The sequence below is a fragment of the Aspergillus tubingensis genome (genome assembly GCF_013340325.1).
Source record: "Aspergillus tubingensis WU-2223L DNA, scaffold_6, whole genome shotgun sequence".
NCBI classification, from domain to species: Eukaryota; Fungi; Ascomycota; class Eurotiomycetes; order Eurotiales; family Aspergillaceae; genus Aspergillus; species Aspergillus tubingensis.
Genome location: NW_023336280.1, coordinates 2404525 through 2432086, shown reverse-complemented (window position 1 = coordinate 2432086; position 27562 = coordinate 2404525). Strand labels below are relative to the sequence as shown.

At 48.5% G+C, this 27562-nt stretch overlaps 8 protein-coding genes across 8 annotated transcripts; 6 read left to right on the top strand and 2 right to left on the bottom strand.

The window, feature by feature from the left end:
- Positions 1 to 376: 376 nt before the first annotated feature.
- On the bottom strand, positions 377 to 3114 carry AtWU_04563 (putative gamma-tubulin complex component GCP5; the record flags this gene model as incomplete). The annotated part of the gene is made up of 2 exons (XM_035499674.1): positions 377 to 2986; positions 3043 to 3114. 2 exons carry the CDS (start codon positions 3112 to 3114, stop codon positions 377 to 379), a joined length of 2682 nt encoding a protein of 893 aa, XP_035355567.1.
- A 327-nt stretch (positions 3115 to 3441) lies between these two features.
- Positions 3442 to 4839, top strand: AtWU_04562 (glycosyltransferase family 15 protein; the record flags this gene model as incomplete). Its single annotated transcript, XM_035499673.1, has 4 exons — positions 3442 to 3598; positions 3681 to 3944; positions 4001 to 4619; positions 4683 to 4839. The coding sequence occupies 4 exons, from the start codon at positions 3442 to 3444 to the stop codon at positions 4837 to 4839; spliced, it is 1197 nt and encodes a 398-aa protein (XP_035355566.1).
- A 963-nt stretch (positions 4840 to 5802) lies between these two features.
- Positions 5803 to 6697, bottom strand: AtWU_04561 (cytochrome c oxidase subunit VI; the record flags this gene model as incomplete). The annotated part of the gene is made up of 4 exons (XM_035499672.1): positions 5803 to 5921; positions 6005 to 6122; positions 6286 to 6331; positions 6504 to 6697. The coding sequence occupies 4 exons, from the start codon at positions 6695 to 6697 to the stop codon at positions 5803 to 5805; spliced, it is 477 nt and encodes a 158-aa protein (XP_035355565.1).
- Positions 6698 to 8511: 1814 nt separating this feature from the next.
- On the top strand, positions 8512 to 9659 carry AtWU_04560 (elongation of very long chain fatty acids protein; the record flags this gene model as incomplete). Its single annotated transcript, XM_035499671.1, has 3 exons — positions 8512 to 8916; positions 8986 to 9268; positions 9319 to 9659. 3 exons carry the CDS (start codon positions 8512 to 8514, stop codon positions 9657 to 9659), a joined length of 1029 nt encoding a protein of 342 aa, XP_035355564.1.
- Positions 9660 to 11647: 1988 nt separating this feature from the next.
- Positions 11648 to 14301, top strand: AtWU_04559 (KR domain family protein; the record flags this gene model as incomplete). The annotated part of the gene is made up of 4 exons (XM_035499670.1): positions 11648 to 11951; positions 12015 to 12152; positions 12831 to 13403; positions 13466 to 14301. 4 exons carry the CDS (start codon positions 11648 to 11650, stop codon positions 14299 to 14301), a joined length of 1851 nt encoding a protein of 616 aa, XP_035355563.1.
- A 6039-nt stretch (positions 14302 to 20340) lies between these two features.
- Positions 20341 to 21828, top strand: AtWU_04558 (uncharacterized protein; the record flags this gene model as incomplete). The annotated part of the gene is made up of 1 exon (XM_035499669.1): positions 20341 to 21828. The coding sequence occupies one exon, from the start codon at positions 20341 to 20343 to the stop codon at positions 21826 to 21828; it is 1488 nt and encodes a 495-aa protein (XP_035355562.1).
- A 2929-nt stretch (positions 21829 to 24757) lies between these two features.
- AtWU_04557 (Utp21 specific WD40 associated putative domain family protein) lies at positions 24758 to 25495 on the top strand (the record flags this gene model as incomplete). Its single annotated transcript, XM_035499668.1, has 2 exons — positions 24758 to 25233; positions 25288 to 25495. The coding sequence occupies 2 exons, from the start codon at positions 24758 to 24760 to the stop codon at positions 25493 to 25495; spliced, it is 684 nt and encodes a 227-aa protein (XP_035355561.1).
- Positions 25496 to 26425: 930 nt separating this feature from the next.
- On the top strand, positions 26426 to 27472 carry AtWU_04556 (uncharacterized protein; the record flags this gene model as incomplete). Its single annotated transcript, XM_035499667.1, has 2 exons — positions 26426 to 26913; positions 26980 to 27472. 2 exons carry the CDS (start codon positions 26426 to 26428, stop codon positions 27470 to 27472), a joined length of 981 nt encoding a protein of 326 aa, XP_035355560.1.
- Positions 27473 to 27562: the final 90 nt, after the last annotated feature.

The window sequence follows — 27562 nt, the reverse complement described above, 5'->3', positions numbered from 1 at the left end:
TAATCTCTTTTTGCCTACCTGCAAATACTCTATCTACATAGGAAATAGGAATCAGAATGTGATCTTTTCTTCAATAATCACGTGGGACATAGCTCTTCTGCAGTGGGGGCTTTTCAATATTATCCACTCCCTACATGGCCCCCTCTCGGCATTACAGTTTACGATCGATCAAAATGTGGCAACCTTCATGTTTGAATGGGAATATCGAATATATTAGTATTATCTGGCATGTTAATGTGAAAAATGTACCCTTTGTTACATTATTTATTCAAACTGGACCATCATTGCAGTTAATAACACAAGACGTTTCAATTCCCGGGTATCATAAACCTATCCTATCCTAACCAATTTCCAAAACCCCCCGCACAAGAAGAAATTACAGTACAAGACTCTGCTGCTGACCGCTTGCCTTCCTCCACTCGAGCTTCTCGGCCAATATCTCCCAACTTAGTTGGCCATCGACACGCCCTACACCCCTCAGACCAGCCACAATGAACGCTAACAGACGATTGAACTGGTCTTTGATATCTCGGAGTCGTTGCATGTAGTGCGTTTCGTGGAACGAGGCAGCGAGATTGTCTTCGTCTACGTCGGAATCATCGTCATCGTCATCTTCGCTTGGGTCGTCCTGGTCAGGTTCAGAGTACTGTGCATTCTTGCGATGCATAGATTTTGCGCTCTTGGTAGCGGTGCGCGTCGGGTCGAGGTTATGGTCACCATAGCGTGAGTTTTGGATGTCTGCGAAGCTGACGCAGAGGTCTAGGATGGTGATGATAGCCTGGTGAAGAGCATTCAAGTTGGTGGATAGGAGGCATTGTTCCTCTAGGGATTGCATGAAGGAGCGATGCGCCGCTATCATGGCGTCCACATCTGCAGAAGCAGAAAGGTCTTTTCCCAGGGAATGCGTCGCTGCAGAGATGACAAAATCCGTCATGTGACTGTATACAACGTTCAGGAACCAGAGCATGTTGTGTCTGAGAGCGTAGCTCAGTGTGTTGTTCCTTGAGTCTTGGATCTTATCGGATTGGTTGTTGTGCTGCAGTCGTTGTTTTACTATCGTGTGTTTGGCTCTGCGGAGTTGCATGAGGAATGTAGAGATTCGCCGGTAGCCCAAGAGAGTATCCTTTGTGATTATATTGGCTACAGGCCAAGGCAAGATGTAGTCGAATGAAATGGCATCCAGCACCTTGACCGAGCGGCTGCGGCTGACTGCATTGCTGTGTGCTTCTTTTGGTGTTCGGACGATAAGCCTAGAAGGATCGATGAATGGCAGGGTACTGAAGGCGCTTTGGGCCACTTCAGTGAGCAGGAATCGGTCGCTCCAAGCGCCTTTTCCTCTATCGATAAGTTCGAATATCTTGCTGTCAATTGGTCCGAAGATGCTCATATCTTTGCCGAGATAAATATACCCAAGTGCTTGTAGTGACGTCCATAAGCCACATTGCTGGCCAAGCTCCCTCCTTAGCAGAGCCGAAGTATGGGCATGGTTTTCGTCGACTAATCTTCCGAATGAAGACTCGAGTAGGACGGAGAACGGGAGGCAGATTGAGGAGGAGTCTGGCGGTAATACTTCGTCCAATGTTAAAGAGACCTTCCGTGGAATCTCGCCGTCCTCGGTCATGTTCAGATGTCGCAGAAAAACCATGCTTTTGCCAGTAATGAAGATATTGTGAGCAAAAGGTCGGATAAACTTCGGGGAATTCGAGAGCATCGAAGCCTTATCCAATGCGTACCAGTCATGCCATAACGTTCGCAGGTCACCGTCACTTTGACTGTTGCTTATGAAGAATCCAGCTACAGAATCGTCCAATTGGCCCTTTTCCATCCACATACGGATGGGATGTGCATAGGTTTCGAAGCATGAGAAGAACAATTCAGCAAGGGACTTGAACATGGCATCGTCACCAGCAGCTTGTGTCAGGCACACGAGATCATAAAGTGAGTCGAGGCATTGCGTAGCAGTATTTGAAGTGCTAGGCATTAAGCTAGACACAAGGTCAGACAACATCAAAGGCAGTCTGGACTCCCGCCCAACATCTTCAGAGAGCTGCAGAAGACTAATGGACACGATTGACGCCTGAGCAAGGTACTGGTGTTGCACGTTAGATAGAAACATATCGAACTTTCTTAGGCAGCTCTCCAGACCCCGGTGAAACGTTTGCATATAAGGAATCTCCTGTGGCGCGTTGCAAAATTGCCTAAGGACATCCAGTTTCGCTCCTGTCGAGCTTAGGGATCGCATTAATGAGAGAAATGCCTCATTCGACAGGTCTGCGATGGTAAATCTTCGGTCTATTTCGATATTACCATCAAATCGCCAAAACTGAGACGTAGGGAGACCTTGCAACATGAATATAGTCTCCCTTACTACCTGAAGCTCGGTAATGACTTGAGAAGCGGGACCAGCCTTGTCAGTGACCGGACTCTCCTTGTCTCTCCAAAATTGTGCTTTAGCAATCGAATCAATGAATTCATCATTTTCTCCAGAGGTGAAGACTTCGTCAGGGATCATATAGTCCTCCTCTGTCGTGACAGACGTTTCTGGTTGATTGCGTGTATGGTAGCTGTCAGTAGACACTGATGCAAGGTCCTCATCAGAGGAATCAGCGCCATAATCTACATCTTCCCAGATATCCTCGCCACAATATGCTGATCCAGCGGCGTCCAATTCATCCCAGACAAGTGCTTTCGCTTCCTCTCTGGGCTTGGCTGCTACCACTTGATCTACCTTGGACCGCTGCGCAGGGCGGTCTGCCAGCTGCAGCAGTAGAGATAGAATTTCGGGGAACCATGAGCTTTGGTGCTCTTGCAGCTCCGTTAGTCGGATACGCAAAGCGTCAGCCAACTCATCCCTACAAAGGACTTGGAATTTCTCCTGCAGCCCTTCAAGTTGGCTGGCGACGGCGAATTGATCCGTGCGCGCATAAGCATGCGACTTGAAAGTGTCTTCAGTCCGACGTTTTAAAGTCCTGAAATGTGGAGTGTCCTGGACAGGAGCGTCAGCATGAGATCTGCTTTACATTATGGGCTTGAGTGCAATGCCTTTCTATCGGACTTCGCAACGGCTATAATTAGCTCGTCTGTCAGCGCGCTCACATTGGCTGCGACGGCCATGATAGGCCATGGAGCAAGCGACAATTGCGGAAACTACTGAGAGGGGACTAGATAGATCGAACACACAAAGTCTCCATTATTATTGCTGGTTGCCAGGAGGTGGTTACGCGGCGTGGGCGGCAGATCGGAGACAACTAATGGCTGACGACTTGCCATCTTGGGCATGTGGTCACGCTAGGCCCGATGGGGGAAGGCGGCAAAGAATCCAGAGTCGCGGCGGCGGCGATAGCAACTCAAGTAGACTCCAAGTCTCCCTCTTGGTCTCGCCAGCTCTCCTGTCGCTCCTTCTCCTGCCATCTCTTCCTCCGGGGTTCGCTGACAGGCAAGATGGCTGTCGCAAGGCCCATTCGCATGCTGGGTGCCTCGTGCATCATCCTCATCCTCTTCCTCATCTTCCAGATGAACAAAACGCCCACCTTCATTAGTAAGGGGCCATACGCAACACAGCCGTATGAGGGCATAACTTCAGACCCTCTCAAAGAGCGTACGCTCCCCCAACGTCATTCTCTTGCCTTCTTTCGCATCATCTCTATTACCTCTGCTAACTCACTTTCTCATTTCCACAGCAACTGGAGAACCGACAGGCCATTTATGGCGTGCGACAGATGGCGACTATTCTCCCGACAGCACCGACTCCCCTCGGGCCAGCGCGGCACTGATCTCTCTCGTCCGCAACGAGGAGCTCAACGAGCTGATTCCATCCATGCGTGATCTCGAGCGCACCTGGAACAGCAAGTTCAACTACCCCTGGATCTTCTTCAACGACGTGCCGTTCACTGAGGAATTTAAGAAGCGCACACAGGCGGAAACCAAGGCGAAATGCTACTACGGTAATTAGACACCAATCTAACCCGACTGACATTTATTGTCTAACTTTTCCTTACAGAGCAGGTGCCCAAGGAACACTGGGAAGTCCCTGAGTGGATCAATTGGGATCTCTTCAAAGAGTCGGCGCAGATCCTGAAGGAGAAGAACATCCAGTATAGTGATAAGGTCTCCTACCACCAGATGTGCCGCTGGAACAGTGGCCTGTTCTACCAGCACCCCGCTCTTGCCAAATACCGTTACTACTGGCGAGTCGAGCCCAAGGTCAAGTTCTTCTGTGATGTGGATTACGACGTTTTCCGTTACATGGCCGACTACAACATTACATACGGTTTCACCATCAACCTTTTCGACGCTCCGGAGAGTATTCCATCTCTTTGGCCCGAGACCAAGAAGTTCCTCGCCGCAAACCCCTCTTATGTTTCGGACAACAACATGATGAACTGGCTCACTGATGACCAACTCCGCCCGGAGCACACCGAAGGAGGAAATGGTTATTCTACCTGCCATTTCTGGTCCAACTTCGAGATCGGAGACATGGAGTTCTTCAGGGGCGAGCAGTATTCTGCTTACTTTGACCATCTGGACCGGTCTGGTGGTTTCTTCTACGAGAGATGGGGCGATGCTCCTGTACATTCGATTGGTGTTGGTCTCTTCGCGGACGCAGCCAAGGTTCATTGGTACGTTAAAAATGCCCCGACTTGTTCGATAGCTATCTTACTTACGAGTTTGTCTTCGATTAGGTTCCGTGACATCGGTTACAATCACATTCCCTACTACAACTGCCCCAACTCACCGAAGTGTTCCGGCTGCACACCCGGCAAGATGTATGCTGGTGAATCTTGGCTGGCTAAGGAGGATTGCCGGCCTAGCTACTTCCACCATGTCGGAACGCACTAGACGTGCTAGCACAAAATAAAGCTGCATTTTATTCGAATTATATGTGCATAATAGCGGCGCAGATATTCTCCGCGCTCTTGAAACCGGTTCTGCAACAGGTGCAACGAACAGGTATCGTTCCCCTGGCGCATAGGCGTCATGATCTCGGCCTCGGAACCTGGGGGGTTCACCCCGGTAATAGAGATCTCGTGTCGTCCAGTGTTGCAGGTTGCCTATGCAAACCTCAATGCAAGTGTCAATCACGGCCTCATTTCCTTCTCCTATAACATACACCTTCATGACATGAGTCATTCAAAAATCAATATCAGAATTTCGGCGGCGTTTGACGGCTCGGTTCTTTTCATATATTCTTCCTTTCTTGTTGTTCCTACTATTTAGTCTTCGTTGTGTTATGCTACCTTGAAGAGGATCGCTGGAGCGGGCCTTGGCTGTATCTATATATATTCTCATACTGCTTCACGCTATCGATGCAATAAAAGACTCCTGAGTACATCAGATTAGATGCTGCTGTTTCCCACGGGTTAGCATTATAATTCGCCTTTTCCGTCTGTCCTCGCTTTGGTCAGGGCGCTCTTCTCTTCATACTGCTCCAGACTAAACAACTCGGTTCAACCCCTCCAGCATCTAGATTGAGCCCATCTCCAAGCAGATTATTGATGGAATGGAAAAGAAAATGACACCCTCTTATTTTCCGCACTATCACCAATAATACAGAGTACAGATAAATGCTCACAAAATTTATAGTAGCACTGGTATAGAAAAGCACGCGTGCACCTCCATTCCACCCCCAGACAATCAGGAAGTCGGAAGCAGATGGCGTTAATCAGAGACGGCCCACCGAATAGATCAGCGACTTCAATCGATTCCAACTGCACTCTAGAGTATGTATACAGCTTTCCTATCACAATTGACGGGGGAAGGAGCAAAATGAAACATGACGAGATATATGTCGGGACGTGCCGTTTACGCCTCCTCGGGGTAGAGCTCCTCACGGAGAGCAACACCCAGCTCCTGGCGGAGACCCTCAAGGGCCTCGAGGTATTGCTTGTACTGCTCCTGGGTCTCAACCTTGGCCTTGACACCTATTTGTAGAAAAGAGAGAGAAATCGTAAGTTCAATTGTCATGTAGAGGGAACGGTAATGAATGGGGGAGGAAAAAGCGCACCCTCGAAGATCCGGACAGCGGTGGGGTAGTCGTTGACGCGACGAGCAGCCTTCAGAGCAGCGGTGAGGACCTCAACGGAGGGAACGAGATCGTAGGCGAAGCAGTTGTTGAGATTACGCTAAATGGAGGGAAGAGTAACTTGTCAGCAATGATGTCTGATATGGCGCCAAGGGGGTGCGGACGGTCCGGTTTTATCTGCCAATGGCAGCTTTGCTGATTATATGGGGGAGGGAATTGATAGGGACGGATTGGAATCGTGCGGCATGGGCAGATTAGCTTACCTGGAGCTCGAAGACATCCTGGACACCGTCGAATTCCTTCTCGAATCTACCGAAATATTGGGGTTAGTTATACGGGTGGAATTCGCGGGTTGGTGTTGTATCATCAGGAAAGATGTGTGGATTGTCTCGGAGGCTGGTGGTGGGAAGCCCTGGGATCGGGGATCGTGCAACGCAGGGAGCGTCGGAACCCAATGGCTTCACGGAAGGTAATTGCATACCTGGCAGAGAACTCCTCGTATGTCTCGTCCTCGTGGTGACCGCCGAAGCGCTTAGCGGAGGTGCTGAAGCTGGGACGGGCGATAGCCAGAGCAACGGGGGCCTGCACCCGGGGACGGGGCAATTGAGCAGCTCTGATGAAGCCGGAAGGGCGGACGGCACGGGTCGCGACGCGGAAGACGGAGATGGGCGACATGGCGAGAGGAGGGTGGGTTGTGGAGGTGGACGAATGGACGTGGGTGAGGGGAGATCAGGACGGGCGAGGTGTTGACGAAGTTCGAAGTCAGAGGTTCTGCCGGCTACGCTAGGATTTTGCGGGTGGTGTGAGGTTGTTGCTGCCTCAGGCCGGCAGTCAGGTCAGCCCGTCATTGATAATCGCCCGCTTCTCTTTTGCGGCTTGCGGCTTTCCCGTTCGCGCCCGAGTCCACGGATACCTCAGGCATAAATAGGCATGCTGTCATTCGCTGCCTCAGGTCTCTCCCCCATCCGGATTTTTATATGCCGTTGATGATTGGCGGATGTCGATGTGCCCTGATTGTTAGTTCTGATTGGCTGGTCAGTCCATGCCTCGGAGCGACTTGGACAAACATGACTAATCACCACCAAACAAGTTATCAAACAAGGTCACGGTATCAGATTCAGGGACTCGCGCTTGAAATGAAGGTTCTCCTGGTGGTCCGCGTCCCGGGACTCCAACTGCGATCTTTTGAGTTTACACCCCCATGTGGCGATCCTTATATCTCCTCCAAGCCTCAAATTTGAATCAATCCTTTGTCTCCAATGTAATCTACTAAACTTGATGCTGCTACTAGCAAGGACTGATGCTCCTATATGGTACTGATCGAACCAGCCGTCTCCGTTATATATATTTGGTTTGACTCGGAGTTCGGAGTAGTACAACATCACAGTTTGTTGACAGGGCTTCTCGAAAACCAATGGAATGCGTCAGACATGTTTTACCTTGAATTTAGATATCCTTGTAAAGATCTAAGACCATGCGCATTGCATACATTGGAAATCTGGATCGATCGGGTTTCAGAAGGTTGCGGCAAGTGCCCTAGGGACCCTGGTTATCTGTTTCAATTTACCATTAAAGCTTGCGCCCGTTCAAGTTCCAAAATTGAGACGAAGTAATTCAATGTCTTGGCAATAGGCTATCCTAGCACGTAGTCACGCTTTCTGCCCAGAGTGATTGACTACTAATGTCTGTATTGAGGCTGATGAAGAATGTACAGTATGTATCTAAGCGAGAGGCAGACCAAGCATGTGAACGGGAAAGTGAGGTGGTCTGTGATTTCCCCAGAAGGTCGAACATGTTTGACGGAACCAGTGAACTGCCGACTATTAGTGGCCAGATTGATACATCCCAATCTAATTTGAAACGGCACATCTGGGGCACACCCCTCTCAACGTGCCTGGCAACTCCATCGATATGCAGGAAATGTTAAGCTTGAGGATAAGATTAACAGACAATGACGCTGAAAGCAATTAAGCCAAGGACTGTAGCGGCGGACACAAAATTCAGTGCCTGGGAGACCCGGAGGCCGGAAGGCACATGATCGCCGGGCCCTAGAGCAAAATGCCCCTTTTCAACCGCTGGCCGAGGCTGCACTAGTCCGCATTCGGACCCTGCGGGCGCGCCGGGAAGCCCAAAAAAAAGACACGCGGATTGATCCTCCTTCCATTTGCAAGGCAGGCCAGCTCTTATTCCACCCTCTCCACCTTTCCTTCTGCTTCTTTTGCTTCTTCCCTCCTCTTCTCCTTCCTCTGTATCCCCCTCAACCTCGATTGCTTCGCTTCTTTCCTTCCTTTTTATCCTCCTTCTCGTCTGCTTTTCTTCTTTTCCCTTCTTCTCCCCCAGTTCCTTCGGCTATTTCGGTCCGCATTCCTGCGACCAGTTGAGAAAGCGAAAAAGGGAGCGTTCCGCTGTCATTCTTCCGGAGTTGTTTCTCTTCGACTGCACTGTCGCATACATTGCTTCGTCTTGATACCTTGAGGTTTCCGTTCACCATGGATGTTCTGCAAAGTCTGCCTTTGCCGTCAATTGACCGGCCCTTTGGCATTCACCTATGGCCTATCTTCGACAAGGCCTTCGAGGTGGTGGTGGGCTATCCCGCCAGCGAATTTCGCTTCGAAGAAGGCGTGACGCCCATGTCTACTTTCAAGGAAACCGCCGTGGCGCTCGTTGCCTACTATGTCATCATCTTTGGTGGCCGTGAGTTCATGAAGAACAGACCTGCCTTCAAGCTCAACACTCTCTTCATGATCCACAATCTTTACCTCACCCTGATCAGCGGCACTCTCTTGGCTCTCTTCATTGAGCAGCTTCTCCCTACTGTCTGGAGACATGGTATCTTCTATGCTATCTGTGATCACGACGGTGGATGGACGCGGCCTCTTATTGTTCTGTACTACGTAAGTACTTACGGCGCTGGACAAGTATTGCTCCGATCGATCCAGTATGCTAATGATATTGCCGAATAGCTCAACTACTTGACCAAGTACCTCGAACTCATCGACACTGTCTTCCTGTTCCTCAAGAAGAAGCCTCTTACCTTCCTTCATACCTACCACCACGGCGCTACGGCGCTTCTCTGCTATACCCAGCTTATTGGTTTGACTGCGGTTCAATGGGTTGTCATTGACATCAACCTTCTGGTGCACGTCGTCATGTACTGGTACTACTTCCAGAGTGCCCGTGGTATCCGTATCTGGTGGAAGGAGTGGATCACCCGTCTCCAGATCATTCAGTTCGTTATCGATCTCGGTTAGTAACCATTTCAAGCTCCGTCCTCGCTTCAACTAACCGGATTGCAGGCTTCATCTACTTCGCTTCCTACACCTACTTCTCCTCTACTTACTTCCCCTGGGTTCCCAACATGGGCAAGTGCGCCGGCGAGGAGTTTGCCGCCTTCTCCGGCATGGCTGTCATCAGCTCTTACCTCTTCCTTTTCATTTCCTTCTACGTCGCAACCTACAAGAAGGCTGCCAAGGCCGGCCGTCCCCGCCGCAACACTGGCAAGCAGGCTGTTATCGACATGGCCAAGTTCGAGGTCTCTGCGCCGCACGCTGACGCCAAGGGCAACAACAAGTCCAACGGAGCTGCTGTGTCGACCGGTCGTGCCAATGGCCCGGTTACCCGCTCCCGCAAGGCTTAAGTCATGGGATCTCATCTCATTCATTCAGGGAAGCGCAATAGCGCATCTCTCGATGCTCGCTCGCTCGCAACCTGCCCTTGCGAACGATGTCTCAACCCCACTTATCTTTATTCTCACGCCTCTGCCCATGTTGGCAAACTCACGGCTTAGCGACGGGGTACCAACCACACAATGCCCTTGGATTCCACCCTTGATGTTTCACACCCGGCACCCCAAAACTTTATATTTATTTAATGAATGAACCTGACGACCCTGGTCGCCTTGCTTTGCGACCAGCTTATGCATATGGCACCGCTGCTTTGCAGGGAAGGCGCCAAGCTAATCCCAGCGAGGGCGTATTGGAGTGGGTGAAATTCTCCCTGGGGATACGTCAGGCAAGATAACCTGCCCTGGCTGTTTCCAGGCTGTATTCTAGATGTTTTTCTACTTCTTCGGGCAGTCGTTTGTGCGCTGCTGGATGTTGATTGACCTTTCCGACGCGATTCCTAGTGGAGCATTATAGACGATAAGGTCAACGTAAATGTAATCATGGTTATGTGTCTGCTTAATTGATCTTTACCTGTACATAATTGATTGCTAATAATCACAACGCATTGTTCTGTTTACCACACTTGTTGGGTATGAGTGCACGACTAGTCTTGGCCGTCAAGAACGAAGGAGAGTCGAAGGAAGATTGCGAAATAGAGATTGAGGGACGAGGAGTCGGGCAACGCAACGGCTGGCTATTGAAAGCCATCGGACGGCCTGTTAAACGACAAGAAACGAGAAACGGCCGGGCGGGCAGTAATTCAATTGACTATATGGTAGACTGACTGCGGGAGGTTGGGTTGATGTGCCATTTGCCCATCGGTTAATCACATTCGTCAACAGTATTCCCGGGGGCAACCGGCGGTCAACGGGCTCCCTGTTTTTGAGATTCAATTGAGGTTGCTTAATGGGATGACAGCATGACAGGCGCAGAATCGCGATGCTCGCTAGGAGATCGGAGTTGCTGGAGTGGCGGGATCGACCCTCAAAAGTAACTCCGAGCCGAGATCGTCATCTCAACTATCACACCTCTCGATGGCCAGTTTCTCCACCTCCCTCTCAGCTATCTGCTGACAATAAGGTACAATATGCATGCATAATTATGGTTTTCAACCTTCTAGAGCATTCTGCTGAGCGGAAATATCTAAACTCAGTTATAGGTGAATAATCATCATTTACTTGTCAATTGCTAACTCGGTCTCGAACTGGAGGGCGAATACTATCGTAAATGACTATTGCTACTATGTATAGGCGCCATAATCTAAGCTATAAGCCCGACCCGGGAGTGGCTCCAATGGGCTGAAAGCTTATCACTGCCACCTCGACTTCTCGTGTCCATTGCTCCTGTGAATTCCTCGATCTTGCAGTCGGCTGGAGCCGTGGATCCTGCGCAGATCCAATGGTTCATGCAGCTAAAGCGACAGTGTCCTTTCTCATCTGCCTAACATCTCCACTCTTTGCAGAGTACGCTGTCTTGCTACCACGAGCTGGTCTACCTAATTACTTGGTCCGTGTGGGATCGCCCAATAGACGATGCCAATGGCTTGGACTATGAGATCTAGACGCAGTAGTTTGGGGTTTAGCCTGCCTAGTTGCTATTTTCTTTTTCACAATGGCCAGCGATACTGAGCCGTATGGGTCCATTGCTGCATTGATGCCAGAGTCCGATACGGCTTTGGTGATGATTCTGTTGAGGATCAACGTGAGTAGAGCAGAGCACTGACCTCGCTATTGTGCTCCATCGAGGATCTTCACGTTCGGATGAGAGGAGCTCAGTGATCCGAAGTATCCAGACCATGATGCCATGGGCTCTGGGAACAGCATAAAAGGGCCCTCGATTCCTGCCCTTCTGTCTGAATTCCATCCAGCATCACAGTCACATCATCTCTCCAACCCTCTACAAACAAACAACACTTTCACTTTAGTTTTTATAACTAATCTTTACCACTACAACCGACACCATGCGTTTCTCCGTCATCTCTGTTTCCCTCCTCTCCCTCTTCGCCTCCTCGGCTCTGGCTATCCCCTCCGCTTCCGGCACCCTGAGCTGCAGCGATGTCAGCTCTGAGCTCTCTGGCTACGAGCAGCGTCTCGCAAAGGCCACCGACACCAGCTCTCCCAAGTACCAGGCCGCCCAGAACCTGATCGACTCTGCCAAGAACCTCGAGTCTGCCGACTGCGGCAGCTCCAGCAAGAGATCCTACTACCCCCCCGAGAGCACCGGTCTCATTGGAGAGATCCTGAACGCTGTTGACTCGCTCGTGAGTATCCCTTCCATAACATAGTGCCGGTTTATGATATCCCATCTGACTCGACTTGGCAATCTAGCTCGAGGCTCTCGGTCTGTAAACGACCAACCTATCACCGAGAAGCGCGACGCTCGACGTCGCGCCTGGGATCGTCCCGATCAAGTTCCCTCGCAGAGTCGCCGGACGATGGAGGGATGCAATGTTCAGGATGACCTCGGTATAGGTTTTTTCCTGAAGGGTTTCCCTATATCATATTGCAAATGCAGGGGTCAGGGATATTTCTGAAGGGAATAATGGCGATGTTTCCTATGTTAATAATGGAGATGCACGGGTATAGCTAATAATAACAACCTGTCTATTGAACTGTTCTTGGTAAAAGTGTAGCGAACTGTAGCTTCCGCTTAGTTGTAGTATATTCATTGGTATCATCCGCTCCGGTTATTTCAATCTGATCCGACACATGCTTTTTCCTATAAAAGAGCATGAGTGTAGTCATGAGTCAATTTCATTGAATGGGACCTTGCGCATGTGTCGAAAGTTATATAGAAATCTGGTGTTATTATGAATGAATTGAAGATGACTCGATGTTGCTAATCAACCAATTGAATGTTGTCATCGAGGAGGATGCCGTGAAGTCGCTGCCAAGGGACAAACAAGAATACCAGATCTTCGAAACAAAGTTAGATTGTGCGCAAATATACACATTGTTTATTAAGTATTGTTGAATGATAAACGCATAAATACTACTTCCCCATCTCCAAATCTGGTAAGAGCATACAGACCTCCACATCAGGAAGTATACCACACAGGTACCTCCTGCCACCTTCACAGCTCGATTGAAAACAGTTGTTCCGTCATTGTCATCAACAAGATCGTTAACAATGCATTCTTACAGATCCCACGTGGTCAACCAACGAACAGAACCCATCATCACTGGACTCGCTTTGTGAGTTCCTCAGCACTCCTCGGTCAGACCAACAAACTAGTCGACTGGGAGTGCTAGAGTTCACCCATCCGAACTGTCCACCTGTTTATCGCAAGATTGACCATCAGTGCTTGTTGCGCGACCTTGTCTCTGAAGAAACAAATCTTACAGAGTCAGGTTCTCTGTATGGCCGAATCGTACTGGTTGAGAATATATCGCGTGGTATCGTGGAAATCCTGGGCTCGACCCTGGGTATTGATCCGTTGTTCTTCAAGGCTCATATTGGACGCAATGGCTGCTCCAGGAATCCGATGTTTGAATATGCAGATGATTCAAGCCAGCAGTTCCTTACGTGCCACTACCCTCGAGCCATTACGCTGGAGGGCGTACAGGGATCTGTTGAATCTGAGAATTATGTGAGGCAGATAAATGTTGATAGGGATGCCCTCCTTCTACATTCGACTCCAGAAAACACATTCAATGCGCTCATTCAGCATCGCTGCTCCGTCTGGGTAAAGTCTTATCAAAGTGGTGGTTGGCTTGGTATGTATATCGTTATATATCTTAGTATTATCTCTATTAAAATGAAACGCTAACAGCAACAGCCTTGATCCTAGTTGACCCACCAGTCCTCAATGGTGGTTTCCGACTTACCCCAGAAAGTAGTGCAGTGCGTCCCATTACAACCTCTGGCTGTCGACTCTTCCAGGGTGGCAACGGAGACACCACCGGTACTCTCCTACCTGACGAGGGAAATCGGCTATCTGACCCTTTCAGCGAGGGAGATAGTTCATCTTGTCCTCCTCGAGACGGACTATTTGATGATCTCATTTACTACTGGACGAATAGACCCGCATCGTTCTTCGACATCACCAGACCTCCGATGAGTTTTCTGGCTTACTCCCCCATCCAGATAGCCCTCGCCGAATGGAAGAACAGCCACATTGCAATGGTCCTGTTTCTCCGACACTTCGACTCGGAACTGATCAGAAGGGCAGTCAGAAAGAAGCTTGCCGAAATCAAGAAAGATCCTGAAGACTGCACCCGTCCACCCAAGCAATCTGAGTCTAGCGTCTCGAACTTAACAGGCTTCCGCCGCTGGTTCATGTCCACCATCAATCCTCCTCAAGCTCACGATAAAACTACCCAGCCCCGCAAGAGCTCTGAAAAGAAAACCCGCAAAATCTATCGGTCTGACCCTATGTTCCAGATCTTCATGACCATGCGAACTTGGATCATGCCCATTATCACGCAAAACTACCGGGATATCAAGTACCTTAGATCCCAGACATTAGCCCTTCCACCCATTATCGACTCTTATGATGACGTTATTAATAGCCTAGGACAATTCGCCTCGGCCCTTGATACAATCTTACCCTGTGGTAAGGAGTTCGCCAATGACCGTACTAACACCATCATACCCTACCAGCGTAACTTTTGATTTCTATGGGATATAGTCAGAACTCGTCTTTTTTTATTCTGTGCAGGCGGTATACGTGACGCTCGTGCTGGGTTGACTATATAGATTGGCTGACTATCTTTGTAGATTGGTTCAGCAGTAGGTGTGTGCTGAGATGGCTAACATTCGATAATATAATTGTTACTTTGTTCTTGACCTGACTAATCTTACAATAATCAAACAAGGTTATTAAGTAATTTGATAGAATAAAACCATGCACCGTGTAGCTTCTCTGTGATACTTGAAGCAGATTAACAGCCTGCGTAAACCACTACAATTCATAGCCATACACAAGGGATGGAAATAGAACCCCCACCCACTCCATCTCAGACACTGACATCATTAACTATTTCAACCACGGTTAACCAGAAACATCTGTCACATCGAACATTCTCTCCATAGACAAGACGTGACCTACTTTTACCCTGCAGAATGCCATACCGGTCACCTATCTATACTCACGATCAGAGATCCTAGGTATGCAGGACGACCTCACTCCCTCCCTTACCCCTCCATACCATCACCACCTACATACCCGATCTACCTACCTTGATTCAAACTTAACAATAAGCATAACCATCACACGATCAATCAAAACCAGGGATGGATAGATAAAGCAGACGCAAAGAATGCTTGCTACTTGCGGAGGTAATCAGTCAGTCAGTCAGTCAACCGCGTAGAATGTGCCAAGACCCAGACACCTACGGAGTAGGTACCTCCCTTCAACCCCTCCTTGATTCCTTATCCGCACTTGACACCTCCATCCTTCCATCCCCCTCCTCCTCCTTTCTTGTACAGAGAAGATAACCAAGTAGGCTAGGCTACTTACACGTCCAACGCACGCATGCCATACCTCACGCCCCCATGTCCCACGACTACCCCCTCCCCTTAGCTCGGTAAAGCAAAAAAGAAGGAGAAAGAATCCTTCCCCACCCACTTTACCCACCCACCACCTGTCATATCATATCATTATCCATTTGCCAAGGCAAAAACATGGCATGGTATGGTATGTCACCCTCCCCTTCTCCGACGAAAAAAAAAGCCTTCTCTTCCACCTTACCCAACAAGTAGCAAATCCACTTACCTAACTTAGTTTGATTCCGACTCCACTATACCTGCTGCGTACACTATACCAATAGCAGTGAGTGCTAGTATGTGTGGAACTGGAACTGGGACTGTGGTATAAAACGGCCATGCGTCGATTCGGTAACGGTAACCGCACTAACGAGACAAATTCTGAAGAAGAAGGGGAAAAAAACAGGGATTAGAGTCGATAGTTCAACTTAGCTAGCTAGCTCAAGTGGAACTGGGAGGGGGGTAACGTAGCACTAAGTAAGATGGACATGGACTGGGGCGTTCAATAGTTGCTACCTTTTTTATCTTGTGTACTTGTGCTAGGTAGGTTACTATGTGGGTGTGACGGTGGTGATGGGGTATTGGTAGTGGTGGCTGTTTCTAAAAATGTCCCTCTTAGTATCATTTAGTTGTACAATAAGGACTATCTAGCTACCTAGATTGGTGAAGTGCGCCGTTGGAATGACTCCACTGGTGGGGAGTGGGATGTTAGCACTTAGCTGTCTTGGTGCCATGGTGGGTAATCCGGAGTGTATGTCTCTATCTGTCTTTGGATTCCGTAGTATAAGTAAAAGATTGCTAGTGTGTGGACTGTGGAGGGACTGTGCCGAGTAGGTGGTACGTGATGAGAAGAGGTGACAGTAACATGTCCCCCTGTCCCGGCAACTTTCTGTCTTTCACGCAGCAGACAAGACATGTAATTCTCCCCTGAGTGATATTCAGTCCGCACCCCCTCCTTCTGCCTAGCCTAAAAGGTATGTAAGCAAAGTAACCCGACTCATCACATCACACAGACAGGATAATCCCCCCTTCCCCAACAAGTGCAGCCACCCTCCAATTTTATTCCAACTGTCACACAAACCTAGTCTACTAGGAAAATAGTAGTGGACACACCATGCAAGAAGGTTATTGTCCGAAGTTTCATCATTGAGCGTTGGTGCGCCCTCATCCATATATAGCTAACCTGAAACGCCCATTATAGCGCTAATTGGTCATTGAGACACCCGGAGGTTTGGGATCACCCAATGTTGTACTACAACAGAGGTGTTTCTTATCTGCACATAGAAAATCAATATATTGAGTATGAGGAGCCCAGCTTTTTGTGAGAACTTGTAGGATAGGGCATCTTTGCCGGTAACCTTGTTTGAGGCTTGAGCTGTGGGTGTGTGTGGGTGAGTGTTTCATGAACCAGGTCCGTCGACGTAACTTTATTCGAACAGGTTCGCGCGATACGAAGCTGGATGTTGCTGCAGTTGTTTAACAAGTTAAAGGATTGTCCATGCGATGTGACGAATGTATACATAATGGCTGGAAACCGGTTTCCTAGAGTTTAAAGCAGCAGCCTGAACCCAATGGATATAGCGTATCATTCAGGGGCGTGATATCGCATCCCCAAAATAAACCTCCATAGAAGGGCAGAGTGAGTGGTGGCAGCCATAAACTTCACGTCCACGTCAGGCTCGAGTCAAATCATCGTGTCTGGGTGGTTGGGGGGTACGTGCAGATGATACGTCTGGTGATGTGCACTGACATGCGGGTTGGAAAAGTCTGGAGATATATCATGGGGTTGGAAAGTCAAATGAGCATTGGCGTCGGTGGCAGTGATGATTATCAACTCAATCTTGCGCTAAGACCAGCGACAATGGACATTCTGGTGAGTTTGTTTGCGCTGTGGTCGCTTGGCTGGGACAAAGTAAATCAGCGAGAAGACCACTTGAGACGAAGTAAGGAGGAACAATAGTATAAGTTAAGAGATGCTAAAAATATACTATACTTCACCTCATGGAGTAAGTATCCAGTAGTCGAGGCGATAAGGGGACTTCCGTGATGTCCTTGCTCCGTCGATGCCCGGCATGAAGTTCTGTAAGTATGTATGTCTTATCTGTAACTGTGCATTGCATCCCAGCCACATGCGCCCGTTGGCGATGATGGAGAGAGCGAGCTAGCTAGCTAGCTAGCTCCCTATAATCTACTCGGTACACACTACACATACTGTACACAATTTAGGAAGGACAGATAATCCTTTGTCAAGAACGGAGTCTCCCACCGTGCCGAAATCCGTATCCGCTCATGCAGTGAGCAATTAGCTTAACAGTTAGCAGTTAGCAGTTTAGCAGTCCATCCCCCTTGGCCGCCCCCCCCCCCTCTCATGCCGCTCGGCTGTTTCACACTGCAACCACCGTTAGCTGCGTTCCTGCATAAGTTCGGAGGAGGTTCGGCCGTTGACTTTTTCTCACACTCTGCTCTGCTCCCGTCTCCCACTAAAAGAACAATTGATTAGAGTGAAAGTACGTGTATAGACGGAGACTAAACGCGGTGATGATCCGACAATCATATCTATTTCGGGGTGTCGTTAATCTACCGATGACGCCCGATGATTTTCCAACCGCCTCGGCGGGGATCATCGACGGTGTGCACTGATGGATTGGATTGGATTGATTGATGGATTTTCCTCAACCTATTGCCTTATTTTCCTTCTTCTACTCTGTACCTAGTTAAGTAGTACTGGGTAGTGTATGTATGATTACTTTTGTTTATTTACTCAATTGTTGGGGGGGGTCTTCCCCTTACTATATGTTGTAGTCCTGGAGATCTGTTTAATTTGTTGTGTTACCCGGTGATCTCACTTGCTTATTATACTACCACCACCAGCATCTCGACTCCGTAGGTGGATGCAGAACCTCCCTTGGATGCATCCCGTCTGCAGGGAGGTCCGCGTCTATTGCTGCGGGTATCTAGCAGTCCATGCGAGAGAGAGAGAGAGAGTGTGTGTGTATGTACCAAAGAAAAAGCGAAAATTCTCCCATTCGACGGTCGGGCAATTGAATAACCCCATCACGGCATGAACCGGACCACCCACTGAAAAGTGGGCATAGAGTGGGAAGAGGAAGAAAGGGGGTGGGAACGCACGTAAACAGAAGAAAAGAAAAAAAAAAAAAAAAATAAGAAAAATTTACGAACACCGGGCGGGAAGATAGTTCCCTAATTTTTTTTCTTTTTGATTTTTTTTTTTCTTCCATTGCTTGAGGGGTCTGGTGTGTTTGAATTAGACATGCTCCACTGGGCTGGAGCAGCGGCGTTGCTTGGGAGTTGGGAAACGGTTCCCGGAGTTCATCCAATGCCAGGAACCAGGGGCAGGAAATGTATCAGATTGAGATGATGACGCTTATGTTGATGTTTGCTGATAACGGGTTGTTGTTGGGTGTTGGTGTAGTACCGCAATCGATGGAAAATTGGGATGATGACTGCGATCGAGATCGAGGTTGAGGAATAGACAAGATAGTTAGTGAATCCATCCTACTTTAGACTAGGTCTATCAAAAAGATGGGATCAATGCGCCGTGTCATTTCTCTGGGGGACTTTCCCAATAATTAGCAACCACCCGCTAAAAAGGGGATCCTCCACTGCCTGCGAATTCTGCAGTGGATCCCCAACAACGCTCGACCACTTCGCTCTGCCCCGACTAAAGCTGTGACTAAGTAAGATGCTAAGTTAGTTACGTTAACTAACGCCGAGAACGTAAAAGCGTGCATCACAAAGCAACAAAGAAAAGATGACTTAAGATAATAATATGAAGGATCTCAAGGGTTAGAAAGGACAGGGGAAAATACAGGCATGATGAAGAATTGCATCCACATGGCCCCAATTGACTACGGATTGCTGGATTCTTGGCGGGAGTAAAAGCAATCTAGATGTGGCCGCCATCTGCACGCCACGCCCATTCCATTTGCATTTGGAGATGAAGAGTTTAGTTTAAACTGGCAGAGAAAAAGTCAAGCACTGACCTTTGACCTCCCGACTGCGCCCGTGGACACGTCTAATTCGTTTGCCCTTTTCCCCATCCATCCAATATCGGGTCCCGTGGCGCTTGACTCCTCTCCAGACTTTTTCCTCCCCGGCAAACGAGTCCCGAATTTCTTGGATAGCTTTTTTTTGTTCCTTTTTATTTTATTCTGTTTACTTTAACCTTCTCCGTCTTCTCCGTACTCCGTACACAGCAAGATAGTTACTTATGACCGAGCCCGACTATCATTGCTGCTCCTGGCCAGGGTTTTAGTCAAGAACCGCGCATGCAAGGGTTGTCCACGTCCCTGATCCCGAGCATCTTGAGGCAACGGACCACTTTTTTCGCTGCTGCAGGAGAGTCAGGTAAGGATGGAGAGAGGACGTAAGCACGCCCTCCCCTCATTCCCGTGAAGCTTTAACGCGGCTCGTCCTGGATTCTTAGGGGTCACCAACACGTATATTCGAGATAGGCGAGGCACAGGAGTAAGTCCAGTAAGTGTAAAGCGCCTAAGTTTGGTGGTGGCGCACGTGTCATGCACACTTGCTTCTTCCCATTCCCTGCAAATTCCCTAACTATTTCCCCTCCCTTTTAGTTAGTTGGTTTGTTAGTATCGTAGTATCCTTCGTCACGGTGGATCTGCTCATGGTCCGTCCACTCCGGAGGTTGTGTGATCGAATGGCATTTCGGTGGCTTCGTTCAAGACAAACCTCCAGGGTCGGATCCACTCCGTTTCGAGCATGCCATCCCGTGTGGTCAATATACCCTGTCTGGTCCCTGTCCGGTATATTTGATATCCGTTTGCCTCCTGTCGGCTCTTACTGGCTTCCCCTGGCGGATTTTTTTCAACATCTATTTCTGTGACGCTTCATCTCTCTCTTCATCTCTCGTCATCTCACGTTCCTTTCACTCCTCCTTTCCTCGTTGCTGTTATTGTTGCATGGGTGACCCTTGACAACACTAACTGCATTGCTACCATCCCTCTCACCTCTCTCACCTCACCCATATCCCCGTCCATATAATCTTTCATTATCGACCTCGGGGGCGTACAGAGGATCCCCTTTTTTTTAATTAATTTCTTTTTATCATCTTTCCTTTTTCTTCTTATTTCTTAAGATCCTCTTCCTTCCCATTCTACATCCATCCCTCCTCAACTACCCAACATGTATTCTACTACAGCACCTCTTGATTTGGATTATCTCAATGAACAGTTGCTTCCCCGGCGCTACGAATCGGAAGAAGAGGAGACGTCAGAATCAGAATATGGGGCCCATGACCATGCCTTTTCGCCTATCAAGACTGCCGGTCCCTTCGACTCGGATACCAGTGCAGATGAGCTTTCCAATGTGAATTCCCCAGAGTCGCCAATCGACAAGTCGTCATTCGCCCGCCTCCTGTCAGCCTATCCATCCGGCAAACAAAGTCGACCCGTATCCATGGATACGGTGAAACGAAGCAGTGGAACGACATTTGTACCAGATTCGTACATTTTTGACGACGATGACGACGTGATCATTGAATTGCCCTCCCCTAGTGCTACCTCTCCTTTGCAATCTCCCATCTTCCTTCAGCCCACAGTCTACCAACCCCCGGCGTCTCCCCTGTCGCAACAGTCACGATCTCCGTCTCCGGCCCTCAGCGAGTCGGATGAAGAGACAGACGTGCTCGTAGCAGAGCAGGTCAAATTTGTGGAACCCTGCGCCAAACCTAATCTAATCCTAATCAGTCCCGTCACCGACGGATCAGTGGTCGAAGAACCTGAACCCATGTCGGCAGTTTCTGCTGTTTCTGCAGACGTTCCCGATCGCTTCCCACCGGGCCAAGGACTCTATTCCTTGAACCAGGGAACCAAATCACAGCCTTTGTTGAGCGACAAACGGCCCGACTACCTGGGTCACATCAAGCGCGGCAGCTTGCAGCTGCACAGCAAATATGCGAAACAAGCCCCCAAACGGGCCGATACGGACCCCTTCACAATGCCCCGAGCTCTTGCGGACGTTCCTGAAACTACCCAGCCGATGACCATGCGCTCGCGTGCTATGACGTGGAATCGACCACAGACGTCCGCCGACAGTGCATCGAACCGCGGTCCCAAAGCGGGTCTCCTCCGCCGTCCGCCATCTATGCAAAGTGTCGGTGGTGCTGGTGGTGGTTACTCTCTGTTCCCGAGCACCAGACGAACCCCTGCATATCCTAGCGATGAGTACCATGCTCGGTCCACCTCGGTGTCCCACTCGATCGCCAGCTCGGACATGAGCCAGCCACCCTCGCGCACATCCAGTCCAGCACCATACTACTCCTCGCCTACATTCAACCGACACCGCTCGGGTTCATCATACAGCGTGTCGAGCGTCCCCGGCAACATCTCACAGCGGCCACCATTGCGTAACTCGATCATGAAGAGCTCAACCGCATCGAGCGTATACTCAGCCAGCAGCCTGCGATCGGAAGTGGAGAGCGTGCACAGCCTGGAACCACGGGAAACCGCCGAGACAGAAGTTGCCAAGACGGCGCGGCGGAAGAAGAGTTTTCGGCGCAGCAAGCAACCTAAGCTCGAGAGCACGACAACCGAACCGCTCCCAACAACTCCCAAGAGTTTCATGGGGTTCATGCTGCGAGGGCGGAGAAAGTCCACCATTCAAAAGTCCTAATGCTTAATTTTGTTTGTCAATTTTTTGGAACTAGTGTTTCATATTCATCTGTTTAACTACCGATTTGGGGCAAATCGGCTATGACGGCGTTCGGTTAGCGGGATTAAGGGTTTAGGGATCTGGGTCAGGCGGCTACTTTGATCTGAATTTGGTTTTTGTTTATTCGCACTGGATGCTACTTTCCTGCTACTATATTACTCTAGTGTTTTATTTTCTGTACTATAAGAAGGAAACAAACAGCAGTGGTCTTCCCGGAGTGGGCCCATTCAAAAATGTTGAACATACCATCTCTATCTATCAATCTTTCATTTCCTCCCGCGTACGTACAAAGTAGACGAACAGTAAAGTGACTCGAGATCATCACGCAAACAATTGCATAAGTACCCGTCACGTCAACCATCACCGAATCGAATCTTCCACGATCCTTCCATCGGCAATCCATCTGCGGCACCTACCGCCTTCATCCACGGGAACGAACCAACCCAGCTGACCGGCCCAAGATTTGGGTCAGATCTGGATATGGGAAAAGATGGCGATGAGATCTGACTCGTTCCCCGATCCACTTCATCTCGGTTGCGATCTACGTACCAAACATTGCCATTGAGATTGTAGTTGCCTGTTGCTGTCTGCTCGTATACCTTTGCCTTCTCATACACGCACCTCTCTCCCTCCTTTGGAGATTTCAATACAATTTAAGACAGATATAATCAACGAATGACCCTGAACCCCTATCCCCGACCCCAACATAATCTAATTATATTGAACTGAATGAGCGTATAGATTAAGATCGCCCAACCAATAAACATAGTATATTAAAACATAATCTACGAATATATGAACCATATATTGGCGCGGCAAGCAACTAGAAACTAAATAGATAGTATATGGATCGTTCTTCGGCATTTCATTTAGACTACGTACCCGTGCATCCAGATCCAAGTTTCAGGGTACGTAGACAGGATAAATTCAAATGAAGGATATACGGGTGGATCCTTGACGCGGGCACGGGCACATCGCTTAGAATCTAATGTGCCTCAACCTGGCTAACTAAGTATTTACTAAGTATCTATCTAGTGTCTAAATACCTGGATAGTCAGTTAGAGAGAGTAAATAATGAATGGTACGCTAACCGGCTCGCTCGCTCGCTCGAGCCACGTTCAGCTCCCGGATGGTTTCATCCATCCAACCAACCCCCATCGGTTAGTTTTAGTTGACTGGTACGAACCATGATGCACGGAATTAGGGTTCGGGCTCTGGTGCCGAAGTCCGAATGATCATTTTTCGTCTGTCTGTCTGTCGATCAATCTGCGCATTGCATTAGGTTTCATATCTCTTCATGACTTTTTGTGGGTTTGACGTGGCTTGACATGTCATGACTCGGAGAGTTTGCGCGGGAACAACTGACTCGTGGGAAGCCGGGATGCGTGGCTATTCAGCTGAGAGTGTCATTCTTCTTCTGCTAAGCGATGTGGCAAGTTTGAGGGAATGAGTCGTGTCTACGACTCTACGCATCTCTGTATGATGATCTTTGTGGAGTGAAGGATGGGGTGGATGGGGTGAATATGCCTTGATATTATGTGGGAACGGAATTCAATGGTAATGGTTTGATTGGATGGATGGATGGCTTGTAAGCGAAGCTGGGAGATGAATGAGAGGATGGGATTTATTCATCGTTGATTGGACTAGTAGTTAATGCACTCGCTTGAGTGGCGCTGGGGTATATAAGGCACCCTTCCCCCTTCTTCTTCTCCTTCTTCTCTCTCTCTTTGCAACCTCCAACATCTGGTCACCAAACATCTATGATGCTCTATCGGTCATAGTTTTCCCTGGTTTACTCGGATTTAGCAGCTACAACAAGAATAACTTCCAAGCTATTTAACCATCTACAAGTCATTCCTCTATTGAAACGGGACTCCGGCGTTAACGCATTGTCCAGCAAATTATTATTTGTATCGGCTAGACATATGATGGGCGACCGACCGGAATTGTATATGAAGCAATCTTTCATAGCGAAATGTGACTTCTTTGCTAGATGAGTTACGTTGACGCTCCTCGTACATTTGTTTTAGAAATACCGCGCAAATAGTGCTATGTTATATTCTAATTGACATGGCTAAAGCCTACGACTAACGAGACAGAAGACACGCGGACCACCTAACCGTCAGTTGGGAGCGTACACAGGACCACCTAAGCAACCCGATTCAAGCCCATTTCTCACAATTCCTATGTACTCATCTATATATCGATCCAGATTTTCGTTAGGCCTCCGCTGTGCCCAGCCCGCTCTTTCGCAGCCACCAGCTTAAAGTAATGACAAAACTGTGGTATATGGCTGAAAGACCCCCATATACAGCTACAAGGGGGCCTGCCTTTTCTTTCAAAGAGACATTAAGAATGAGACACATTACCATTACGGCTCGGAAACCTTAAGACGTAACAGGGTGAGTGTAGCCAGCGATTCCGCTCAAAACGGTGTATCGGTTCTTTTAAATTACAGTACACCTGGACGTGCTTGCCTCTAGTAGTATACTTGGCGCTGCTTCCCAGACGGATGAGTTCTGCTGAAGTCTCCTCTAGATTCTCTTCGCTCCCAAGATAAACACCGTCCTCACACACCCACACACTCACACACACACCCATAAACACGGTCTTTATCTTTGGGTCTTTCTGATATTCGTTGTGAATCATGTCTCTCGAAAAAATTATCGATGATCTTCCTCGCAACAGAGAGCAATGGGTACAATATGCCAAGCGGGCCGGCCTTTTGCACAAGTCACTGCGACACTGCAAGAAACTCCAGTCAGGATCTTGCGTCAACGATGAGCAATTTATGCTCTTTAGAACGATTTGCCCCCAACCCATTCACCCAAACTATTTTAATCCTGCTGACTATGGTCTTGACTTAACTACAGCCTCTAATACATTAGCAATGTCCCACGGCTTTCAAGCCTACCTCAACCAAGTCGGCACAAACAACTTCCGGGGCCTGGGAGAATTTGGCACTACACTCGTTCGACAGTGGGAAGTACTGGAAGGCTTTAGAAACAGGGATGATCCGCTTAAGTGCTCTGATGAAACTCCTGTTAAATCTAGTCTGATCAGTCTACTCCAGGCGCTTTCCTTGTTACCTACCACGACTGCCTCCGAGTGGCGTAGCACCAGACTCCGTTTGAGGGGAACATTCGGTAGTCATAATCTTCGTTCAGGCGAGTCTCCTCCCCAATTTGTTGCAATCACAGATGGACAATTGCAAGATAAGCAGACAGGTAAAATCAAGTCTGTGACTAAATGCAAGAGATACCTTCGCGACATGATGGACAAGGCAGTCGATATGGAGGAGGCTGCTGAGGTTGTAGCTTGGGTCAGCCAGTATCCTGATACTGATAGAAGTATCAATACACACCAGTAAGCCACCCGCAACCTAACCAATATGAACACGTTGGTAACGAATTGGCATAGTCGGGTTCTTGTTTCAAAGGATGGATGCGAAATATGGATAACCTTTGCAGGATATGACAATTCTTGGGCAGACTACCTAGATGGCCGTGGTGGAAGTGGAACGAGGCAACCCAGCCTGATGACGATGCAAAGATACGGTCCCTACGATATAGGGAATAGACGCCAAGTATTGCAGGTGTCTACAATCCTGCTTGCTATTTCACTTTAGTCATACGTCCAGCATACTGGGTCGCAAAGAACGGCTTCAGAGTGAGTTTGATATATGCCAGGTCGCAAAGACCGGCTTCAGAATGAGTTTGATATATGCCAGGTCGCAAAGACCGGCTTCAGAGTGGGGTTGATATATGCCAGGTCGCAAAGACCGGCTTCAGAATGAGTTTGATATATGCCAGGTCGCAAAGACCGGCGTCAGAGTGGCCTTGATATATGCGCTCTTATTGTGCTAAGAACACAACGACAGGCCAAGAGCCAGAATATTTGTAGACGAATCTGAATGTATGCTCTGGCTCCTAGACATAGGGAGTTATGATAAAGGCAGGCGAAGAAATAATTGGCACATTGTTATATGCAAATTTCATTGCAACGTGCTAGCCTATAGCGGATCATTAACATACGGTCATCTACTCATAACTTAGTAGTTATTATTCGAACTACTTAGTCGACTATCGTACATGCTGACGGAGGCTATTGGCTACGGGCTTGCAGCAAGGTGGACAGACAATACGGAATAAGCGGCCTTCCAAACTTCTTTTTCAAGCCGATATGCAGCTAGGCTAGGCTACTTAGAAAGAGCCGTCTCATGGTTATTTTCGCATAGATCACCCTGATATGCTTACAGGCTTCAAAGAACGCCAGATGAGCTGCGCACAAGCCCGGGCCTACCATTTGTTGATACGCTGAAACGGAGCCGGACCTCAGTGCCGAGGAGCCTAGTACTAATAATACTTTATTACATGGTATGGAGTATTAATGGTAAAGCTTGCGTAGATGGTGAATCATTCAGTATCAGGTGATCAGCCACGCGCGCCCACCACACACACACACATCTCCAATCTTACTGTTTCGACTCAAATCAACTCTTCAACACCACCAACCATTCTAACAACGAGAACGCCCTCATATTCAATTACACGACAAAATGCCTAGCAACAACATAGCTGAGCAAATCGAACGTCTTTGGAAGGAGTTGGTGGTGAAGACCCCTGAAGTGCTGGTGGATAAAGAGAATCAAGTAAGTGATATAGTCCTGGATCAGTACCAGATTGATCGCAGTCATATGGGACCATATTTTCTTGAAAACCTTGAAATTTCAGGACAGGGAACTACAGGAGCAGATATATATGGGCCACGAACACTGTTTCCTGCTGATGTCCCAATTCTTTTTCAACCCATGTCCCGAGCGGAGCTTGAAAAGTACCCCGTTTTAGCGTCAAAACAGCCGAGAATGAAGCACTACGACCCCGCCATTCATGGTGAATCGCCAAATGAGCAGAAAAATTATATATACCAATGGGCCTACCATTTAATGAATTGGGTGGAAGACTCCATGGGTCAATGCGGAGTAAGAGAAAACGCGAAAACTTTAGATGAACGACTAAATAGGCGAAGAAAACTGAAAAACATATAGTAAGTGCAAGAAGGCTATTGGAATTTTCTTTTAACTAGATCATTTAACTAAAGAATTTCCAATAGCTGGCCCGATCCGTTCTATCTAGGCTGCGAGCTGTTTGGGGCATACCCTTCTGTTCACGACCATTGGGGAGCAATTCTTCGGATCGAGCCAGATTTGGTTGATGGCCACCGTATCTATCCCCATCTTACCATTGGCCTAGCTCTATCGCATTGCGGGAAAGAGAGCTCCATGCTCTACGAGGAACTCGCAGTGATTATATCTGCTATGCAATGCCGGGCTCTTCAGCCTCGGGTTCCAGAAGATAAGGCTTTGTTTGAGGAGGATATTGAGACTATAAAGTCCATGCCTCGGGAGTTTGCGGATGAAAAGACGTTTCCTCTTCTCCTTCTGTCATTTTCGGGTCCCCAGAATTTCCGTTATTTTCATGTCTGTATGCGTGGGACTCGGATGCGTATTCTACAGTCTCAGCTGTACAGCTTCGAAAAAAAGGAGACTGCGCCGATTGAGCTTCTAGTACGGTTGGCAATGAGCCAGCCGTTATCAGAGAATTAACTAACACCAGGTCGCAAGAAGTTGTACTTGCTGCACCCTCAGGTCGAAAAGACCGAGACTTATGACAACCTCAGGTCGAAAAGACCGAGA